The 22,453-nt window shown below is 44.2% G+C and overlaps 1 protein-coding gene across 3 annotated transcripts in view; it reads right to left on the reverse strand.

Annotated features, from left to right (window-relative positions):
- The window catches only part of si:dkey-100n23.5, a 178,324-nt gene that overhangs the window by 15,715 nt on the left and 140,156 nt on the right, over window positions 1-22,453 (reverse strand). For 2 of the 3 annotated variants that reach the window (XM_062061738.1, XM_062061737.1), the window contains exon 12: window positions 14,579-14,726. In XM_062061738.1, coding sequence (XP_061917722.1) covers window positions 14,579-14,726 — 148 coding nt within the window. Of the gene's footprint in view, window positions 1-6,996; window positions 7,430-14,578; window positions 14,727-22,453 lie in introns of those variants that run through there. The other variant, XM_062061739.1, reaches the window with a different exon arrangement.

Consider the following 22,453-nt stretch of genomic DNA (forward strand, 5'->3'; position numbering starts at 1 on the left):
TGACCCTCGCCCCATCCTTGTTTGTGAATGACTGAGCATTCCATGGAATCTACTTTTATACCCAATCATGGCACCCACCTGTTCCCAATTAGCCTGTTCACCTGTGGGATGTTCCAAATAAGTGTTTGATGAGCATTCCTCAACTTTATCAGTATTTATTGCCACCTTTCCCAACTTCTTTGTCACGTGTTGCTGCCATCAAATTATAAAGTTAATGATTATTTGCACAAAAAAAAATAAAGTTTATGAGTTTGAACATGAAATATGTTGTCTTTGTAGCATATTCAACTGAATATGGCTTGAAAAGTATTTGCAAATCATTGTATTCTGTTTAAATTTACATCTAACACCATTTCCCAACTCATATGGAAACGGGGTTTGTATATTGACCTGAATATAAGACAATACTTTTTACCTTACCAAATTAACCTGAAGACAAGACTTCTTACCATACCATAATGATCTGAATATAAGACAACACTTTTTCCCACAACATAAAGACTGGAATATAAGACATTACTTTTTAGGATACCATTTCGACCTCAATATAAAACAAAACTTTTTACTATACCATACTGATCCGAATATAGGACAATACTTTTTTTTATCATGCCATATTGACCCGTATATAAGACAAAGGTTTTTGCCATACAATTTTTTTTTGCAAACATATTTTTATTAAGTGCAATAGAGTGCAATTGAGATGCAGGCAACATTTTTCTTTTTTTACCAAACCATATTGACCTTAATATAAGACAATCATTTTTATCATGACATATTTGTGACGACCTGGGCGCATTGTGATGCGAAGATGTTCCTTCTCCCAGGAATGCAGACGGGTTTCGGACACAGCTTGCAGGTAAGAAATGATTTATTAAAACATAAATCAGACAGGAACAAAGAAAAAGGTGCTGATAGCACTTAAGGTACAAAACTAGAGGACTAGCGTGGGAGCTAGCAAGCCAAAATAGCCTAGTGTGGAAACTAGCAGCTAAAGAGCTGGAAACAAAAGTCGTCAACTGTTGTGTGAAAACAAACTAAGAAGCAAGACCGACTGAATGGAAAGGCAGGCTTATATAATAATGACAGTGATGATAAACAGGTGCGTGTCGGGAACCCCAGCGGCAGGTGAAAGTAATAAGTTGCTATGGTAACCAAACTCAGAGGTGCATAAACAGGAACTAGAAAGAGACCAAGACTAACAGAAAAACACAAGTGACTTGAAAATGTAAACAGAAATATGATCTGGGCAGCGGATCATAACAATATTGACTTAAATATGACAAAATACTTTTGATCATACCATATTTACCTGAATATAAGACAATCTTTGTTTCTTTACCATATAAGACATTATGAGCATTATATGAGCATTTTTTCCAAAAAGATATCTTTAAAAAAATTAGGTCGTCTTATATTTGACATAAGGTATTTATACAGAGCAGAGTCAGTCAACAAAACGTTAGTTTGTCTAGAAAATATTTGTGTAAAAAATGGTTTTGAAAAACAAAAGGTTGTCTTAGATCCTGAGACCCAGTGTCCACTGCAGTGGACATTTGTGTTGTGTTGTGCCCAAAAACAAAAGTCTACTGCAGACGCCCCTGCTTTTCAGGACACAGGTGTGTCTTATACACGGGTCAACATGACAATACCTTTTACACCGCCGCTTGTTTACAGATCATATCAGCATGAGCTCGCCTTCGTTTGTGCCTCGCCGCTATTGACGTCATGATATTCACGTGGGTGTGGCGGCTGTCCACAGATGATGTCATGATATTTACGTAGCCGTGGCGGCTGTCCACAGATGACGTCATGATATTTACGTAGCCGTGGCGGCTGTCCACAGATGACGTCATGATATTTACGTAGCCGTGGCGGCTGTCCACAGATGACGTCATGATATTTACGTAGCCGTGGCGGCTGTCCACAGATGACGTCATGATATTCACGTGGGTGTGGCGGCTGTCCACAGATGACGTCATGATATTCACGTGGGTGTGGCGGCTGTCCACAGATGACGTCATGATATTTACGTAGCCGTGGCGGCTGTCCACAGATGACGTCATAATATTTACGTAGCCGTGGCGGCTGTCCACAGATGACGTCATGATATTCACGTAGCCGTGGCGGCTGTCCACAGATGACGTCATGATATTCACGTAGGTGTGGCGGCTGTCCACAGATGACGTCATGATATTTACGTAGCCGTGGCGGCTGTCCACAGATGACGTCATGATATTTACGTAGCCGTGGCGGCTGTCCACAGATGACGTCATGATATTCACGTAGGTGTGGCGGCTGTCCACAGATGACGTCATGATATTCACGTAGGTGTGGCGGCTGTCCACAGATGACGTCATGATATTCACGTAGGTGTGGCGGCTGTCCACAGATGACGTCATGATATTCACGTAGGTGTGGCGGCTGTCCACAGATGACGTCATGATATTTACGTAGCCGTGGCGGCTGTCTACAGATGACGTCATGATATTTACGTAGCCGTGGCGGCTGTCTACAGATGACGTCATGATATTTACGTAGCCGTGGCGGCTGTCCACAGATGACGTCATGATATTTACGTAGCCGTGGCGGCTGTCCACAGATGACGTCATGATATTTACGTAGCCGTGGCGGCTGTCCACAGATGACGTCATGATATTCACGTAGGTGTGGCGGCTGTCCACAGATGACGTCATGATATTTACGTAGCCGTGGCGGCTGTCCACAGATGACGTCATGATATTTACGTGGGTGTGGCGGCTGTCCACAGATGACGTCATGATATTCACGTAGGTGTGGCGGCTGTCCACAGATGACGTCATGATATTTACGTAGCCGTGGCGGCTGTCCACAGATGACGTCATGATATTTACGTAGGTGTGGCGGCTGTCCACAGATGACGTCATGATATTCACGTAGGTGTGGCGGCTGTCCACAGATGACGTCATGATATTCACGTAGGTGTGGCGGCTGTCCACAGATGACGTCATGATATTCACGTAGGTGTGGCGGCTGTCCACAGCCCGCCTGCAGTCGGAAGGAGAGAAACGCAAGGCTAATGAACCCAAGCGGTGGAAAAGTGGCTCACGTCCCTCGGAATGAGGACAGTGAGGAGATTGCTAATGAGAAAGAACCTGCCTGGAAACGGCGAGCACGAAGGAGGCAGACAGAAAGGAAGCGAGCGAGCCAGTGGCTGCCAGGAGGCGGTTGCGGCGGGCGAGAGTGCAGGAACGGAGGAGGTGGAGGAGGAGGAGGAGGAGGAGGAGGGGGGGGGTTTGAGGTGTTTGATGAAAGCGCAGATTCGTTGCGCCGAGGAAGGAATGTTTTGACGGTCTCACAGGCGCCCACCCCCGCCGTCACCACCTCCCCTTGTCACCCTCCCCTCCCCTCCCATTCCCCTCCTCCCTCCTCCCTCCTCCCTCCGCCGCCGCCAATCTCGCACCTGATGTGAGGGGGCTGCTGGGAGTCGCATGCCAAGATGAATAACAACCGGCTGTTAGTCACGAACGCACACGGAGCCTGTCTGCCTGGCTCGTGTGTGCACGCCGCTGTCACGTAGCCTCTCCCCTGATTCTCTGACACAAACATCATTTCCGCCGTGATTTAGGAAGGCGCCGCGATCCTATTTCACTGGTGTTGTCGTCGTTCTCTCTCTTGGTTGACCCTCCCTCCCCAGCCCTCCTCCCCATGCTCGCCACGCCGAAACATTGGCATTTGCGTTGAAGGTCATCGCACACATTCCTCTCTTCCAGTTTGTGCTCGTGACCCGCCGTCAGCTTGGCTGAGTGGGTGACAACACAAGAGACCAGTTTACCACCTCGTGGTTGGATATTAGCGTGGGCTCACATCCGCAAGTAGTGTCAATGTCGCTAGATTGAGACAAATCCGCAGCTAACAGTATGGATGGTGGCGTTTATTGGAATGAGGCTCGGCAGTTGCAATGTCAAAACATCTTCCAGCCTTCATGTGTTTGCATAAAAGCTGAGTTTAGGAACCAGCTGAAAAGTACTGCCTGTTAGCATTTTAATTGACAATAGAAAACAACAGCGACAATATCCTCCCAGGACAGACATTGTCCTCTGCAGTGGACATTTGAGTTTGAGTCGCAAACTTTATGACTGGTTTATAAGCAACGGACCAAAAAACAAATATCCGCTGCAGAGCACGCAAGTTCTCAGAAGGGTTGTACGTTTCAAAATGATGTTGGCGGTATAACTTGTCGGAGTGGAGAAGTTCTGCAGTTGCCATGCCGACCGAGGAGCACGACTTTGTGAGTCACTTTAAAAAATCCCCACAGTAGTCGGAACGCAAACATTGAAGGCATCGTTTGGAAGGAGACACGCTAAGAAGCAAGACAAAGGTGTGTTGCTGCCCACACATTTCATCCAAGAGGAGACTGAGGGTAGTGACAAAATGGAAGACTGCAACCAAGTGGAGACTGAGGGTAGTGACAAAATGGAAGACTGCAACCAAGTGGAGACTGAGGGTAGTGACAAAATGGAAGACTGCAACCAAGTGGAGACTGAGGGTAGTGACAAAATGGAAGACTGCAACCAAGTGGAGACTGAGGGTAGTGACAAAATGGAAGACTGCAACCAAGTGGAGACTGAGGGTAGTGACAAAATGGAAGACTGCATCCAAGTGGAGACTGAGGGTAGTGACAAAATGGAAGACTGCAACCAAGTGGAGACTGAGGGTAGTGACAAAATGGAAGACTGCAACCAAGTGGAGACTGAGGGTAGTGACAAAATGGAAGACTGCATCCAAGTGGAGACTGAGGGTAGTGACAAAATGGAAGACTGCAACCAAGTGGAGACTGAGGGTAGTGACAAAATGGAAGACTGCAACCAAGTGGAGACTGAGGGTAGTGACAAAATGGAAGACTGCATCCAAGTGGAGACTGAGGGTAGTGACAAAATGGAAGACTGCAACCAAGTGGAGACTGAGGGTAGTGACAAAATGGAAGACTGCAACCAAGTGGAGACTGAGGGTAGTGACAAAATGGAAGACTGCAACCAAGTGGAGACTGAGGGTAGTGACAAAATGGAAGACTGCAACCAAGTGGAGACTGAGGGTAGTGACAAAATGGAAGACTGCATCCAAGTGGAGACTGAGGACTATATTGCCCCACTAACATTGAAGATGCTTTGGTGAAATGAACGTAGGTCTGGGCGATAAAGCCTGGAAATTAAATCTTACATTTTTTCACCAAAAATCAATTTACGATTTTTGCCGCTACTTTTTAAAGAAAGCTTAACCTAAATTTACTATAACAAACTATAAGGTCAATATAAGTGGCTTCTCTTTCTTCAGCCTCTACTTATCTTTTATGTATTGTTGCATTTGAAATAATTGTATTGTTGATAATAGAGGTAATTATTAAAAGTATTATTCATTATCAATAGTGCTATTTCTAGTATTTGTATTGCTCCAATTGTAGTGCAATAATGTTCATTGTCATTTCTAACTTATTAAGATATACTCTTGTTTGCTATCACTTTTACTATCATATTTGGTACGCTGATGTTGTTCTGTTGTTGTCTCTGTCTTATCCCCCTACTGTTCCCACAAATTCCCCCTCTGTCTTCCTTTTTTTCTCTTTCCATCCCCTCCTGCTCCGGCCCGGCTGCACCAAACAATAAATAAATCCATTTAATAAAGTCAAATCCAAATAAGGCAAAAAGAGAAGTATCCCACAGCAGCAGATATAAACATCTACATCAACAAACATGATTTTGCTGGACAGGACAGAAAAACAAAACAAAAACAAAACAATGAGTGAATGAAACTAATGACAGACATAATTCAAAACAAGTTTCACTTTAATTTGATCAAAAACTAGTAGTTTGAAATGGCACTGCATAAACTGCATCTTACTCTTATATTTTTTATCCAATGGGTTCTTTTTAGAACAAATATAAATTGGATTTTGTAGAAAATATGTATTTTTTTAATCAACATATAAATCATTTGAGTTCTAGTAGATATTTCTAGCCTATTTACTGTGATGCATTTGCTCATATGTTGATCAATATGTCTTAATCAAATGAAGTTATTCAAAATAGAACTTCCTATGTGAGGCAAAACTTCTGTATTGAATAAAATACATCTGTGAACAAAAATGTAGCATATCATTGCATGCGAATAAGTAAACTCCTACATTTGAGATAGAACATAAATGAATAAAATACATGTGTAAATAAATATGTAGCATTGCGAGCTCTCTAGTTTATGTGTGAATGAAGGCAGGCTTTTTCCACTGCTTGGCCGCCAAATCTTTCGCAAGGTGCAGAGCGACTGCTTTGGTCTTTGTTTTCCACTGTGCTCCTTCCTCATCACACATCGTGTAAATGATTCCACTACACTAAGCTGCTTTTTAGTTGTTATGTTCTTGTTTGCTTCGTAGAGAGTTGCATTTCACCCACTTGGGTGGATCATTCCATTTCAGATGTTGGAATACATTTCTTGTGCTGCTGACTGTTTTAATCAAACTTTGCAGCGTGCAGTCATTTGTTCCAAACTTGATGCCGCAAATCGAAACCACTGATGACAATTTTCTTTTTGGCGTTAGCATTAGCCGTGTTTTGTCGTCTGCAACAATAAATATATATATTGCCTTGGCCTGGATGAAGGCATCAGTCCTAAGGAGACATGCTAATAAACAACAACAAAAGTGAACTACTGTCTTCAGTTGATTTTTTTTTCTCCCAAAATGGAGACACATTTTATCCAAAGGAAGAGCAGCAAGTAAACGGACTGCACGTTTGTTTATAACTTGTTGAATATAGAAATATGATTCTAACAGACAACAGCAATGGAGGAGAATGAGGGTTGCCTGCATTTACTTCTCAGCATGTGAAAGTAAATCCAAAAGGAGGGCGAAGGCAGCATGAAAACAAGTTGAATTGTCTTTTAGAACCAGACGCGAACAAACAATAGAGGACAATGGCCGCCTCCAAGATTTACTTCTCAGTAAGGAGACACAAGACAACGAAGCGCTGCAGCAAATCACTTTAATCACTTTAATGTTCAGCTTGTAGGACAAAAGAAAATCTATAGTTGCCATGCCGACCCCTCCAAAATAGTACCTCCTTAGTAGTGGGAAACTTTGAAAAACTGTTCCACAGAGAACACAAAAGACAAGCTCACATTCAACACCAATTGAGGACAATGAGGCTCTCGTCCTCAAGATGTTTCTTGTCAAGACATTTTATATCCAAGGGGAGACTGAGGGCAGCACAGAAATGCAGCCCTGCAGCAAAGTGGAGAATGTGTGCTATAATACTGCAGCGTCCACAAATAAGGCACACGACAGGATAAGCTAACATTAGCATATGTCCTCAAATTTGATCCGACAAGAGACTGAGGGCAGCAAGAAAACGGAGCGCAGCAGCAAAGCAGAGACTGTGGAGTATAATATTGCAGCGTCCTGTAGAAAGACACGGCAACAGGATAAGCTAACATTACAATGCATCCTTAAATTGTATCCTACAAGAGAATGAGGGCAGCAGCAAAGTGTGGAGGGTGCAGCAAAGTGTGGAGGGTGCAGCAAAGTGTGGAGGGTGCAGCAAAGTGTGGAGGGTGCAGCAAAGTGTGGAGGGTGCAGCAAAGTGTGGAGGGTGCAGCAAAGTGTGGAGGGTGCAGCAAAGTGTGGAGGGTGCAGCAAAGTGTGGAGGGTGCAGCAAAGTGTGGAGGGTGCAGCAAAGTGTGGAGGGTGCAGCAAAGTGGAGACAGTGGAGTATAATAGTGCAGCATCCAGATATCAAGGCACGGCAACAAGGTAGGCTAACATTAGCATGTGTTGTCAAATTTGATTCCACAGGACACTGAGGGCAAGCGGTGCAGCAAAGTAGGAGACTGTGGAATACATTGATACGGCACATTGATACGGACTGTGGAATACATTGATACGGCACATTGATACGGACTGTGGAATACATTGATACGGCACATTGATACGGACTGTGGAATACATTGATACGGCACATTGATACGGACTGTGCAATACATTGATACGGCACATTGATACGGACTGTGGAATACATTGATACGGCACATTGATACGGACTGTGGAATACATTGATACGGCACATTGATACGGACTGTGGAATACATTGATACGGCACATTGATACGGACTGTGGAATACATTGATACGGCACATTGATACGGACTGTGGAATACATTGATACGGCACATTGATACGGACTGTGGAATACATTGATACGGCACATTGATACGGACTGTGGAATACATTGATACGGCACATTGATACGGACTGTGCAATACATTGATACGGCACATTGATACGGACTGTGGAATACATTGATACGGCACATTGATACGGACTGTGGAATACATTGATACGGCACATTGATACGGACTGTGGAATACATTGATACGGCACATTGATACGGACTGTGCAATACATTGATACGGCACATTGATACGGACTGTGGAATACATTGATACGGCACATTGATACGGACTGTGGAATACATTGATACGGCACATTGATACGGACTGTGGAATACATTGATACGGCACATTGATACGGACTGTGGAATACATTGATACGGCACATTGATACGGACTGTGGAATACATTGATACGGCACATTGATACGGACTGTGGAATACATTGATACGGCACATTGATACGGACTGTGGAATACATTGATACGGCACATTGATACGGACTGTAGAATACATTGATACGGCACATTGATACGGACTGTGGAATACATTGATACGGCACATTGATACGGACTGTGGAATACATTGATACGGCACATTGATACGGACTGTGGAATACATTGATACGGCACATTGATACGGACTGTGGAATACATTGATACGGCACATTGATACGGACTGTGGAATACATTGATACGGCACATTGATACGGACTGTGGAATACATTGATACGGCACATTGATACGGACTGTGGAATACATTGATACGGCACATTGATACGGACTGTGGAATACATTGATACGGCACATTGATACGGACTGTGGAATACATTGATACGGCAGTGTACAAGGTGAGTCTTCAATGTTTTCTATTCCAAGTATAGCGCAGCTAATCACTAGCTGGCAACTAGAGTGCTAATTGCTTCCTATCCTAATTGCTAAGATGAATAGCATTATTTAGTCAGGGTTGTATTTGAAAGTGAGTCATGCAACACTACAGTGTGTCCCATCCATTTGAGGATCATACTTCAATAACACTTCACCACCCCCCTGCAGTACTTCTGCGGACGCCATGACCCCCTTCTGAAGATACCTGCTCTAACGTTACAATTTCAAAGCTTCCGGACCAATGAGCTTTCCTGACACCCATATGGTATCGGCTCAGTATACCTGGAACCTTGGCTGAGCAAATACTAGAAATTGCAATAGAACAATTAAAATATTTAGCAGAACTTTCCTCCAGAAGGTCTTATCTTTGTCCATGTGATGTCAGATACAACAAACATGGAGCTGTTTGGCCACAATACCCAGAAAAGGTGAGGCCTTTAATCCCAGGAACACCATTCCTACTGTCAAGCATGGTGGTATTATGCTCTGGGCCTGTTTTGCTGCCAATGGAACTGCTGCTTTGAATGGGACAATGAAAAAGGAGGATTAGCTCCAAATAGTTCAGGACAAGCTAAAATCATCAGCCCGGAGGTTGGGTGCAGTTGGGTGTTCCAACTGGACAATGACCCCAAACACACCTCAAAAGTGGTCAAGGAATGGCTAAATCAGGCTAGAATGAAGGTTTTAGAATGGCCTTACCAAAGTCCTGACTTAAAGGTGTGGACAATGCTGAAGAAACAAGTCCATGTCAGAAAAGCAACACATTTAGCTGAACTGCAGCAATTTAGTGGTCAAGTGGTCAAGCAGAAGCTTGTGGATGGCTACCAAAAGTGTCTTATTGCAGGTCAACTTGCCAAGGAAGCAAATATTAACATTGCTGTATGTATACTTTTCACCCTCACATTTGCAGTAGAGCCATAATAAATTCATAAAAGAAGCAAACTTCATGAATGTTTTAGTGAGCAACAAGTATGTGCTCCAATCACTACATCACAACAACAACAAGTATGTGCTCCAATCACTACATCACAACAACAAGAAGTATGTGCTCCAATCACTACATCACAACAACAACAAGTATGTGCTCCAATCACTACATCACAACAACAACAAGTATGTGCTCCAATCACTACATCACAACAACAAGTATGTGCTCCAATCACTACATCACAACAACAACAAGTATGTGCTCCAATCACTACATCACAACAACAACAAGTATGTGCTCCAATCACTACATCACAACAACAACAAGTATGTGCTCCAATCACTACATCACAACAACAACAAGTATGTGCTCCAATCACTACATCACAACAACAACAACAAGTATGTGCTCCAATCACTACATCACAACAACAACAAGTATGTGCTCCAATCACTACATCACAACAACAAGTATGTGCTCCAATCACTACATCACAACAACAAGTATGTGCTCCAATCACTACATCACAACAACAACAAGTATGTGCTCCAATCACTACATCACAACAAGTATGTGCTCCAATCACTACATCACAACAACAAGTATGTGCTCCAATCACTACATCACAACAACAAGTATGTGCTCCAATCACTACATCACAACAACAACAAGTATGTGCTCCAATCACTACATCACAACAACAACAAGTATGTGCTCCAATCACTACATCACAACAACAACAAGTATGTGCTCCAATCACTACATCACAACAACAACAAGTATGTGCTCCAATCACTACATCACAACAACAACAAGTATGTGCTCCAATCACTACATCACAACAACAACAAGTATGTGCTCCAATCACTACATCACAACAACAACAAGTATGTGCTCCAATCACTACATCACAACAACAACAAGTATGTGCTCCAATCACTACATCACAACAACAAGTATGTGCTCCAATCACTACATCACAACAACAAGTATGTGCTCCAATCACTACATCACAACAACAACAACAAGTATGTGCTCCAATCACTACATCACAACAACAACAAGTATGTGCTCCAATCACTACATCACAACAACAACAAGTATGTGCTCCAATCACTACATCACAACAACAACAAGTATGTGCTCCAATCACTACATCACAACAACAACAACAAGTATGTGCTCCAATCACTACATCACAAACAAATAATAATGATTGTAAAGTCCAGACCGCCATGACATGATATTCTTTACACTTTTCACCAGCACTGTAGATGTCACACCTGAGTGAAGTCTTCTCTGGATTCTGTCTGGTTTCAGGTTGTCTTGTCACTTCCTGTTTTATTTTGAAAAGCAGTTTAAATCTCCGTCTCGTTTCAGGTCACTTGCCTTTCCTCGCGTGTCATCGTTTGATTTCACTTGTTAAATGTCTCGTCCTCTTTCTGTCCTGTCCTCTTTCTGTCCTGTCCTCTTTCTGTCCTGTCCTGTCCTGTCCTCTTTCTGTCCTGTCCTCTTTCTGTCCTGTCCTGTCCTCTTTCTGTCCTGTCCTCTTTCTGTCCTGTCCTGTCCTCTTTCTGTCCTGTCCTGTCCTCTTTCTGTCCTGTCCTGTCCTGTCCTCTTTCTGTCCTGTCCTCTTTCTGTCCTGTCCTGTCCTGTCCTGTCCTCTTTCTGTCCTGTCCTGTCCTGTCCTCTTTCTGTCCTGTCCTCTTTCTGTCCTGTCCTCTTTCTGTCCTGTCCTGTCCTGTCCTGTCCTCTTTCTGTCCTGTCCTGTCCTCTTTCTGTCCTGTCCTCTTTCTGTCCTGTCCTGTCCTGTCCTGTCCTCTTTCTGTCCTGTCCTGTGCTGTCCTGTCCTGTCCTGTCCTCTTTCTGTCCTGTCCTCTTTCTGTCCTGTCCTGTCCTGTCCTCTTTCTGTCCTGTCCTCTTTCTGTCCTGCCCCGTCCTGTGCTGTCCTGTCCTGTCCTCTTTCTGTCCTGTCTTGTGCTGTCCTGTGCTGTCCTGTCCTGTCCTGTCCTCTTTCTGTCCTGTCCTGTGCTGTCCTGTGCTGTCCTGTCCTGTCCTGTGCTGTCCTGTGCTGTCCTGTCCTGTGCTGTCCTGTCCTGTCCTCTTTCTGTCCTGTCCTGTCCTGTCCTGTGCTGTGCTGTCCTGTGCTGTCCTGTCCTGTCCTGTGCTGTCCTGTCCTCTTTCTGTCCTGTCCTGTCCTCTTTCTGTCCTGTCCTGTCCTGTGCTGTGCTGTCCTGTCCTGTCCTGTGCTGTCCTGTCCTGTCCTGTCCTGTCCTGTGCTGTCCTGTCCTGTCCTGTCCTGTCCTGTCCTGTCCTGTCCTGTGCCAGAGTGTCTCGTATCTTCTTGTGTTTCTTGGTCACAGACACACTTTTGTGCTACCTTGGATCCTCAGGAGAGAGTTTGGTTTTTATCTTTTTCAGGTAAGGTTATTTTCATAGTATCACCTCCATTGGAGTTCTTTTTGTTGTATTTGGTAGTTTTATGTCTTAGAACAGGGGTAAGGAGCATGTGGCTCTTTTGATGACTGCATCTGGCTCTCAGGTAAATCTGAGCTGACATTGCTTACCACCATAAGTATTGAATATTTCCGCTGGTAATCACAGTGTTAAAAATAAGGTTCAAAATATAAAACATTCTCATGCATTTGAATCCATCCATCCGTTTTCTACCGCACCTGTTCAAGAAGTTGCATTAATGGTAAGAAGTATTCTATTTATTAAAGGCCTACTGAAAGCCACTACTAGCGACCACGCAGTCTGATAGTTTATATATCAATGATGACATCTTAACATTGCAACACATGCCAATACGGCCGGGTTAACTTATAAAGTGACATTTTACATTTCCCGCGAAACTTCCGCTTGAAAACTCTTTTGGACGATGACTTATGCGCCAGTGAAACAGAAGTATCGGTAGCCCATTGAAGCCAATACAAACTAGCTCTGTTTTCATCTCATTATTCCACGTGATTCTGGACATCTGTGTTGGTGAATCTGTTGCAATTTGTTCATTGCAGTATGGAGAAAGAAGCTGAGCAAGCAAAGAAGAAAGTTGTCGGTGCGAAGCGGAGTATTTTGCGAGGGAAGTCAGCAACACAACACAGCCGGCGTTTCATTGTTTACATTCCCGAAAGATGCAGTCAAGATCGAAGAACTCGGACAACAGAGACTCTTACCAGGATTACTTTGATTTGGATACACAGACGCAGACGCTGTACCATGAGTACGCAGCTGCGCTTCCAAACATTTGATCGCTTGCCTGTACGTGCGTGTCACGTACGTAACTTTGGGTAAATATATAAGCTTTATGAACCTTGGGTTAGGTGAACGGTCCTTTGGGCTGAGTGAGTGTGTGTGTTGTGCAGGTGTTTGAATTGTATTGGCAGGTTATATGGACGGGAGCTAGTAGCTAGGAGCTAGCATAACAAACACGCAGGTGTTATTATGCAGGATTAATTTGTGGCATATTAAATATAAGCCTGGTTGTGTTGTGGCTAATAGAGTATATATATGTCTTGTGTTTATTTACTCTTGTAGTCATTCCCAGCTGAATATCAGGTCCCACCCGCCTCTCACAGCATCTTCCCTATCTGAATCGCTTCCACTGCCCTCTAGTCCTTCACTTGCACTTTACTCATCCACAAATCTTTCATCCTTGCTCAAATTAATGGGGAAATTGTCGCTTTCTCGGTCCAAATCGCTCTCACTTCTGGCCGCCATCATTGTAAACAATAGGGAACTTTGCGGAAATGTTCAACTGACTACGTCACGCTACTTCCGGTAGGGGCAAGCCTTTTTTTTGTCAGATGCCAAAAGTTGCAATCTTTATCGTCGTTGTTCTCTACTAAATCCTTTCAGCAAAAATATGGCAATATTGCGAAATGATCAAGTATGACACATAGAATAGATCTGCTATCCCCGTTTAAATAAAAACATTTCATTTCAGTAGGCCTTTAATGGCTGGTTTCAGAATAACAATGTTATTTAAAAAGAGTAAGAGACTTATTATACTTAAATGTTGGTCTTACTTCAAACTGCACACATTTAGTTGTATTCAGTTTTAAAACAATATGATATGGCTCTCAAGGAAATGCATTTTCAAATATTTGGCTTTCATGGCTCTCTCAGCCAAAAAGGTTCCTGACCCGTCTTAGAACCTTTTTCCCTCCGTAGCTGGAGCGTTTTGAGTTTGTTAATACTTTTGTACATTTAGTGGTGGAGTTAGATCTGTTTAATAGCCTGCTTTGTTTCTCCCGCTTTGGATCCCTTCCCTTGTCATAAATAAAGAACTGCTTCTGAAATCCTGCGTCTGTGTTCACAGTCCAATTCTGCTCGCGACAATACGACTATTAGGACTTGGAAGTGTAGCAAAGCCTTTTTTGCAAGCTAATTAACCTTATTGTCTCAGAAGTGGGGCAAACACGTTTCAATGCTCATAAACAGGCTCAGGAGACACATTTGACTGCTTGCTTGTTTTAAAACGGGGACCTGCAACCTCCTGAGAGCCAGCATCCTCTGCAGTGGACATTTGTGTTTGTGATTTTCAAGACAGCTTGTGTATGTTGGTACCTGCATGCCAGTAGGGCTCAGGAGGCTCCACCAGTCCCGATCCAGGCCAAATACGAAGGCATTGGCCAAGCCGTGCAGAGGGGCGGACAGGACGTGCAACAGGGTGAGGGAGAAGGATGGATCCTGCGGGTGGAGGCCATTATGGAGCCTGGGAGGAGGGCGACAAAGTGGCACATGGAAGTTGAAAATAAAAAAGACAAAACCTGGTTCAAAGGTAACGATAGAAGAGAGGGGAAAAAGGAGAGGTTGTCAGATGAAGCGGAAGAGGACAAGTGAGTGACAGAGCGCCAAGGAAGGGTGAAAAGGAGAAGTAATGAGAGCGAGCGTCACAGTCACGAGGGGGGGAGGGGAGGGCGAGAAGGAGCGAGGCGAGCTTTATATCAGCGTTTAAGAGCCCATTAGGCAGCGCGAGACGTCTGGGCTGACACATTCTTGGCTGCCGCTTCGACAGCACGCAGCACTTTACAAGGACAGGGGAAAGAAGCAGGGAAGCCATTCCGCTCCTCTCATCCTCACCGTAGCATCCTTCCTGCCCGCTCACACATTTGTCATCCTCACCGTAGCATCCTTCCTGCCCGCTCACACATTTCTCCCCTTTGGCCAGCGCTTGGCTTTCATCGCTTCCTATTGCCCCGTGTGCAAAGCAATGGCCGCCCCCGAGAAGGACGGTGGCCGGCCATTAACCCTGGATTAACCTTGTATTAGCGTGCCACTAATGCTTTTGATTGATCTATCAGCCAGGGAATCAAAGCGTATGCTGCTCACAGCAATTCCTGCCAGCTGCCGCCGAAAATAAGAGGCCGCCACCGCGGCTGACCTCGGCGCTCGGAAAGTCATCCCCAGGCTACTTGTGATCCGCCGGGGAGGAAAACCTGACCATGCGTGGAAAGGAAGAGATGGTTGTAATACAAGACGCTTTCAGACATTTTCCCTTGCATTATTTTGCCCCTCTCGTGGAACTTCTCTGTACTTCTGAGACCTTCGCCACGGTGAAATGTATCACAGCTGACTTCCAGCACAACAAGTGAGGGACAGGAAGTGTAACGGCCACCTAGCTACACAAATAGTGCATAAGGAGTCATGGGTCGTGCCAAGGAGAAGTCAGACTTTGAAAACCACCTTTTTGTCGTTAAAAGTCTCCCGTTTGGAAACACTTAACCTTGCTGGTGGAATTCATAAAAGGTCAAAGATAAAAGAAGTGCACAGCCATTGTTCGGTAGAGACGAGGCTACAATCTAAAACTTTTTCTTCATTTCCTAAAAATCAAAGAATTCCCACAGTCCAAACTAGTCTGCATTGTAGCACTTTACTAAAAAGAAACCATGTAAACCAGCGATTCTCAAACTGTGGTACAGGTACCAAAAGTGGTACTCGGGCTCAATCTTTTTTTTTCTATTTTATTTGTATTTTTTTATTTTATTTGTATTTATTTTTTTATTTTTTCCATAAAATTATATATCAATCAATCAATCAATCAGTCAATCAATCAATCAATGTTTATTTATATAGCCCTAAATCACAAGTGTCTCAAAGGGCTGTACAAGCCACAACGACATCCTCGGTACAGAGCCCACATACGGGCAAGGAAAAACTCACCCCAGTGGGACGTCAATGTGAATGACTATGAGAAACCTTGGAGAGGACCGCATATGTGGGTAACCCCCCCTATATATATATATATATATATATATATATATATATATATATATATATATATATATATATATATATATGTATATATATATATATATACAGGGGGACGGCGTGGCGAAGTTGGTAGAGTGGCCGTGCCAGCAATCGGAGGGTTGCTGGTTACTGGGGTTCAATCCCAGGCTCTCAGTCTCCCTTCTAATTCATCCCAAAGGTGTTCTATCGGGTTCAGGTCAGGACTCTGTGCAGGCCAGTCAAGTTCATCCACAGCAGACTCTGTCATCCATGTCTTTATGGACCTTGCTTTGTGCACGGGTGCACGGTCATGTTGGAAGAGGAAGGGGCCCGCTCCAAACTGTTCCCACAAGGTTGGGAGCATGGAATTGTCCAAAATGTTTTGGTATCCTGGAGCATTCAAAGTTCCTTTCACTGGAACTAAGAGGCCAAGCCCAACTCCTGAAAAACAAACCCACACCATAATTCCTCCTCCACCAAATTTCACACTCGGCACAATGCAGTCCAAAATGTAGCGTTCTCCTGGCAACCTCCAAACCCAGACTGGTCCATCAGATGGAAAAGTGTGATTCATCAGTCCAGAGAAGGCGTGTCCACTGCTCTAGAGTCCAGTGGTGATGTCCTTTACACCACTGCATCCCACACTTTGCATTGGACTTGGTGATGTATGACTTAGATGCAGCTGCTCGGCCATGGAAACCCATTCAATGAAGCTCTCTGCGTACTGTACGTGGGCTAATTGGAAGGTGACATGAAGTTTGGAGCTGTGTAGCAAGTCACTGTGCAGAAAGTCTTTGCACTATGCTGACCTCTCTGGCAGTTTACCTGGCCTACCACTTTGCACTATGCTGACCTCTCTGTCACTTTACCTGGCCTACCACTTTGCACTATGCTGACCTCTCTGGCAGTTTACCTGGCCTACCACTTTGCACTATGCTGACCTCTCTGGCAGTTTACCTGGCCTACCACTTTGCACTATGCTGACCTCTCTGGCAGTTTACCTGGCCTACCACTTGGTGGCTGAGTTGCTGTTGTTCCCAAACTCTTCACTTTTATTATAATAAAGTTGACTTTGGAATATTTAGGAGCGAGGAAATTTCAGGACTGGATTTGTTGCACAGGTGGCATCCTGTGACAGTTCCATGCTGGAAATCACTGAGAGTGGCCCATTCTTTCACACATGTTAGTAGAAACAGTCTCCATGCCTAAGTGCTGGATTGTATACACCTGTGATTAGTGATTAGGACACCTGATTCTCATCATTTGGATGGCTGGCCAAATACTTTAACATGATAGTGTATATCGCAATAGACACCTACATTATATAAATAAAAAATACGCTTGATAAAACGTTTGACCATTTATTTTAATACTTTATCTGAAGAAAGCAAGGAAGTGATGAGTGATCAGTGGGAGGGACACGCTAACAGCCAATCAGTATCAACTATCACGTTTGGTGGCGCCATCTTGTTGTCTCGCAGTTGATTCCTTGCATGGAGTGAGAAGAGAAAGTAACAACGAGTGCTTCAGAGAGCAAAGAAATTGTCGATAAAACAGGAAGTCATTTGGAAAGTATGGCAGTTTTTTGGATTTACGTCATAAAAATATCAGTAATGATCAATATCAAGCACTTATATCGCGACACAGATATCTACTTCTACTCATTGCTAAGTTAGGTTTCTGTGACAAAAAGACCTCATGTTGACTGTACATAACTCCTCATCAGTTATTAATGATAAGCAGCACAATTCTTAATAATGATTTTCTATCTTCCTTTGTCACACTCCGTGAAGAACAGCTGAGGTGGTTTCCCTTTTGTCAAACCTCGAGACAGAACTGCAGGTGTGCAGCCCGGAAGATGATTATGTAGATTTGTTCTCAAATCTGCTCATAATCCTCTCTTATCCTCTTTTGCAGCAGAAGCTTTATTTTTTATTAATCTGTCCCCACAAAAAAACATACATTTATGTGTACATATATACAAACACTGGAAAAAGTTGAGAAGAGGGAAAGTCATCTCCTTCCCAGAGGGTTGGCATGGCAACAGGTTGGGAAAGGGAGAGGTCTCACGTACAACGCCATGAAAACACGTTAAGGGGCGAAAGCGTCGGGACTTAAAGGTCTCACTAAATTGTGTTGCGACGGCAAATGCAGGCCGCATAAATGCTGTGGAGGAGCACAGCAGCTGCTGCTCACCTTCATTTCACTTCCCATTCAAGGTGAAATACATCACAAAGTCCCCGCACAACCTCTTTGGCGCTGCAGGACACACACACGCACACACACACACACACGCACACACACGCACACACACACACACACACACACACGCACACACACGCACACACTGAAAAGGTCTGTGCGTGCGAGGTCACATGCGTGGAGGATGTCAGGTGGACAGGAAAAGCGGTGAATGTACATTTTGGGTGTGCGCGCATCTCTAAGCCAGCTAGCGTGTGTGCGTGTGTGTGTGTGTGTATGTGTGTGCGTATGTATGTGTGTGTGTGCGTGTGTGTGTGTGTGTGTGTGTGTGTGTGTGTGTGCGAGGGGGGCTATTTCTGGCATCTCATTTTTCCCCCTCCTGCTGCCGCAAAGAAACGCGATCGGCGTCCGGGAAACGAGAGCTGGCAGCAAGCAATCATCTGCCTGCCACACACACTCTCTCTCTCTCTAACACACACACACACACACACACACACACACACACACACACACACACACTCACGCACATGAATGAGCGCGGCACCGAGCAACACGCACCATGGCAACGGAACAGCCGCAATTAGAGGCAAAGAGCCTTTCCCCTCCATCGAGGGAGAGCGAAATGAAAGGAAGAAAGAGCGGGCGAGCGAGCGAGAGAGAGAGAGAGACGGAGGCGGGGGGTTGTGGAAGACGAGTGTCAGAGAAACGGCGCTGCACAGGAAGGAGGAGGAGGGAGGGGAGGGAGGGGGGGAGAACACAGTAAAGAGGTGAGAATGTGAAAAAAGGCAGCGAAAAGGAGAAGGAGAGCCCTTGGAGAGAGGAGAGGAGGGTGGGGGGGGGTGGGGGGGGGGGGGTGAAAGGGAAGGTCGAGGAGGCAAGGGAGGACAGAGGAGGCGAGATATCAAGAAAGACTGATAGCGAGACACGAGCGAGACAAACCAGGGAGATTACGGGCGCAATGCGATAGATGGGTATGGAGGGGAGGCGGTTAGATCGTGTGTGTGTGTGTGTGTGTGTGTGTGTGTGTGTGTGTGTGTGTGTGTGTGTGTGTGTGTGTGTGTGTGTGCAGCTTCTCCCGTGAGCGCCGCGCTAATGAAAGATGAATGAGGGAGGGCGGGAAGTGTGTCTGCGGGCAATGCCTGGCTGGGCTAATGTGTGTGTGTGTGTGTGTGTGTGTGTGTGTGTGTGTGTGTGTGTGTGTGTGTGTGTGTGCGGACGCAACCAAGCAAGCCTCACAGTGGGTCTGGCAGGTGTCAGGACAACAAGGACGACACGGCAAGCGCCTGCAGCCGACGGCGCTCAACAAATACCGCCTTTTAATGGTGCCAAGGAAATCAAATGCATGGCCGCGACCGCGAGGCCGCTTACTGGACGAGCACTTCATCGGTCTCGTGAACGCCCGTTTCATCCCCTCTTCACGCCCAGCCTGCATCCCATCCAACATCCTGTCCTGCCAGTCTAAACGTCATTCAGTCGTCACTTGCCCTCCTTCAGATTTGCCTAGATTGCAGCCTGTTTCAATCAAGAAGTCGGCCTATTTTTTTAGGCATCCCACTTCTGACACCAATGTCCATGTTGATTCAAAGCAAAACTTGTGAAACCAAAAAAACACCCCAAAAAAACCAAGTCAGTGCTACTTAAGTGTTGCTTTACAACCCTTCCTCATGTCTTGAAAGCTTCGTTTCCACAGAGCAGTCCAGTTACTTTCACTTGTTTGTGCAGAGACACCACATACCTGTATAGCCTCATCCCACTTCACAAAACATTGTTTGTGCATTGGCAGTAAGAGACACCACATACCTGTATAGCCTCATCCCACTTCACAAAACATTGTTTGTGCATTGGCAGTAAGAGACACCACATACCTGTATAGCCTCATCCCACTTCACAAAACATTGTTTGTGCATTGGCAGTAGGAGACACCACATACCTGTATAGCCTCATCCCACTTCACAAAACATTGTTTGTGCATTGGCAGTAAGAGACACCACATACCTGTATAGCCTCATCCCACTTCACAAAACATTGTTTGTGCATTGGCAGTAAGAGACACCACATACCTGTATAGCCTCATCCCACTTCACAAAACATTGTTTGTGCATTGGCAGTAAGAGAAACCACATACCTGTATAGCCTCATCCCACTTCCTGCTGTTTCCACCAAGCAGTGCAATGTGCAGCACTTTTTTGTGCAATAGCAGTAAGACATATCACTGATGGCTTTTCAACTTTTCTACCTGCTCAGTGGCCTTGTGGTTAGCTAACCGCCCTGAGATGGGTAGGTTGTGAGTTCAAACCCCGGCCAAGTCATACCAAAGACTATAAAAATGGGAGCCATTACCTCCCTGCTTGGCACTCAGCATCAAGGCTTGGAATTGGGGGTTAAATCACCAAAATGCTCCCCTCACCTCCCAGGGGGTGAACAAGGGGATGGGTCAAGTGCAGAGGGTAATTTCACCACACCTAGTGTGTGTGTGACTATCAGTGGTACTTTAACTTAACTTTAACTAACCATCTCACTTCTTGCGCTAATTATCGCATACCAGACTGTGGATTTATTAAAGATTAAAGTACCCGAGTCATACCAAAGACTATAAAAATGGGAGCCATAACCTCCCTGCTTGGCACTCAGCAACAAAGGGTTGGAGTTGGGGGTTAGATCACCAAAATGATTCCCGGGCGCGGCGCCGCTGCTGCCCACTGCTCCCCAAGGGGATGGGACAAATGCAGAGGACACATTTCACCACATCTAGTGGGTGTGTTGTCTACTTCAGGTTTGTCAGTTTCTCGAAGCCCCGTTTATGCAAAGCAGGTTGCTTCATTACATTTAGAGATGGCCTCAAGACTAACCATCCCACTTCTGACACCAATGATCACGTATACTTGAACCAAAATTGTATTTGGATTTCTTGAGTTTGCAAATAGTGTACAAGGAAAACCTATTTTTTTCAACTTTTTGGAAAGATAATGGGAGTAAAACAAAAAAGACCCATGAAAGTATAATGTTTGTTTGTACTTGAAAGACTTCCTTGTGGTCTACATAACATGTAACAATGGTTCTTTGTCAAAAGTTTGCATAGATTTACTTTTAAAGACTATCATCAAGCTGCTTTCTGAAAGTCCTTTCAAAATGTGCCTAGCATGGGCGGTCCTATTTAGGGCTTCGGCACGTAAAAATTCTCCCACAACATGAGGATAGAGAAAAAGAAGGAACAACTTTGGACTCCAACCCTCAACCCGGACTTGTGCAGAAGTCTTCGGATAAACTTCTACCATAAAAAGGAGATATCCGCTGATGTCATAAAGGCAAAATGTGTCACTTAAAGAAGTCTTATTATGATTTTTTTTCTACATTCAAAACACTTCCTTGTAGTCTACATCAGTGTTTCTTAACCATAGGGCTAAAAAGATCTGTTTCTCAGCTGTGGCCCATATAGAACTCAGTTGTAATACACTTTTCCACCACGTATGGCAGTAATGACAATATCAAACAAACAGAAGAAGTTTGCAGCTAATCATAGAAAAATGTCTTAAGCACAAAAATAAAGTGGTAAAAATGTTTTTTTATTTGCACTTTATTTATTTTTTTGACAGTTTAAGAAACATATTTTATCCCTGTGTAATTGAAAGTGAATGTATTTTTCATCAGTTTTTACGAGTCCTTTCTTTTGCTGTATATTTGATTAGTATTTATTTATGTAATTAATCATCTTGACCTAAGCCTAGATAATAATAAAGTTTAACGGAAAGTAAAGTAAGTTAGTTATGATTATTGAATACTACTAAAATGAAGATTACTAATTCAGGGTTAATATTTGAGTGGGCACATTACCTTTAGAAATGCGCAAAACCTAAACATCACAATAAAAAACTGGTAATGGAAACTCCCATATTTTGAAAAAAAAAACCCTCTTTCATTAGGTGTTTTTTGAGATGATTCGATATTGAAGTTTTTCGCAAAAACATGATGGAAACACTTTTTTCGCATTTAGAGGGCACCTAAACACTC

Source organism: Entelurus aequoreus, linkage group LG10 (assembly GCF_033978785.1).
Source record: "Entelurus aequoreus isolate RoL-2023_Sb linkage group LG10, RoL_Eaeq_v1.1, whole genome shotgun sequence".
Taxonomy (NCBI): domain Eukaryota; kingdom Metazoa; phylum Chordata; class Actinopteri; order Syngnathiformes; family Syngnathidae; genus Entelurus; species Entelurus aequoreus.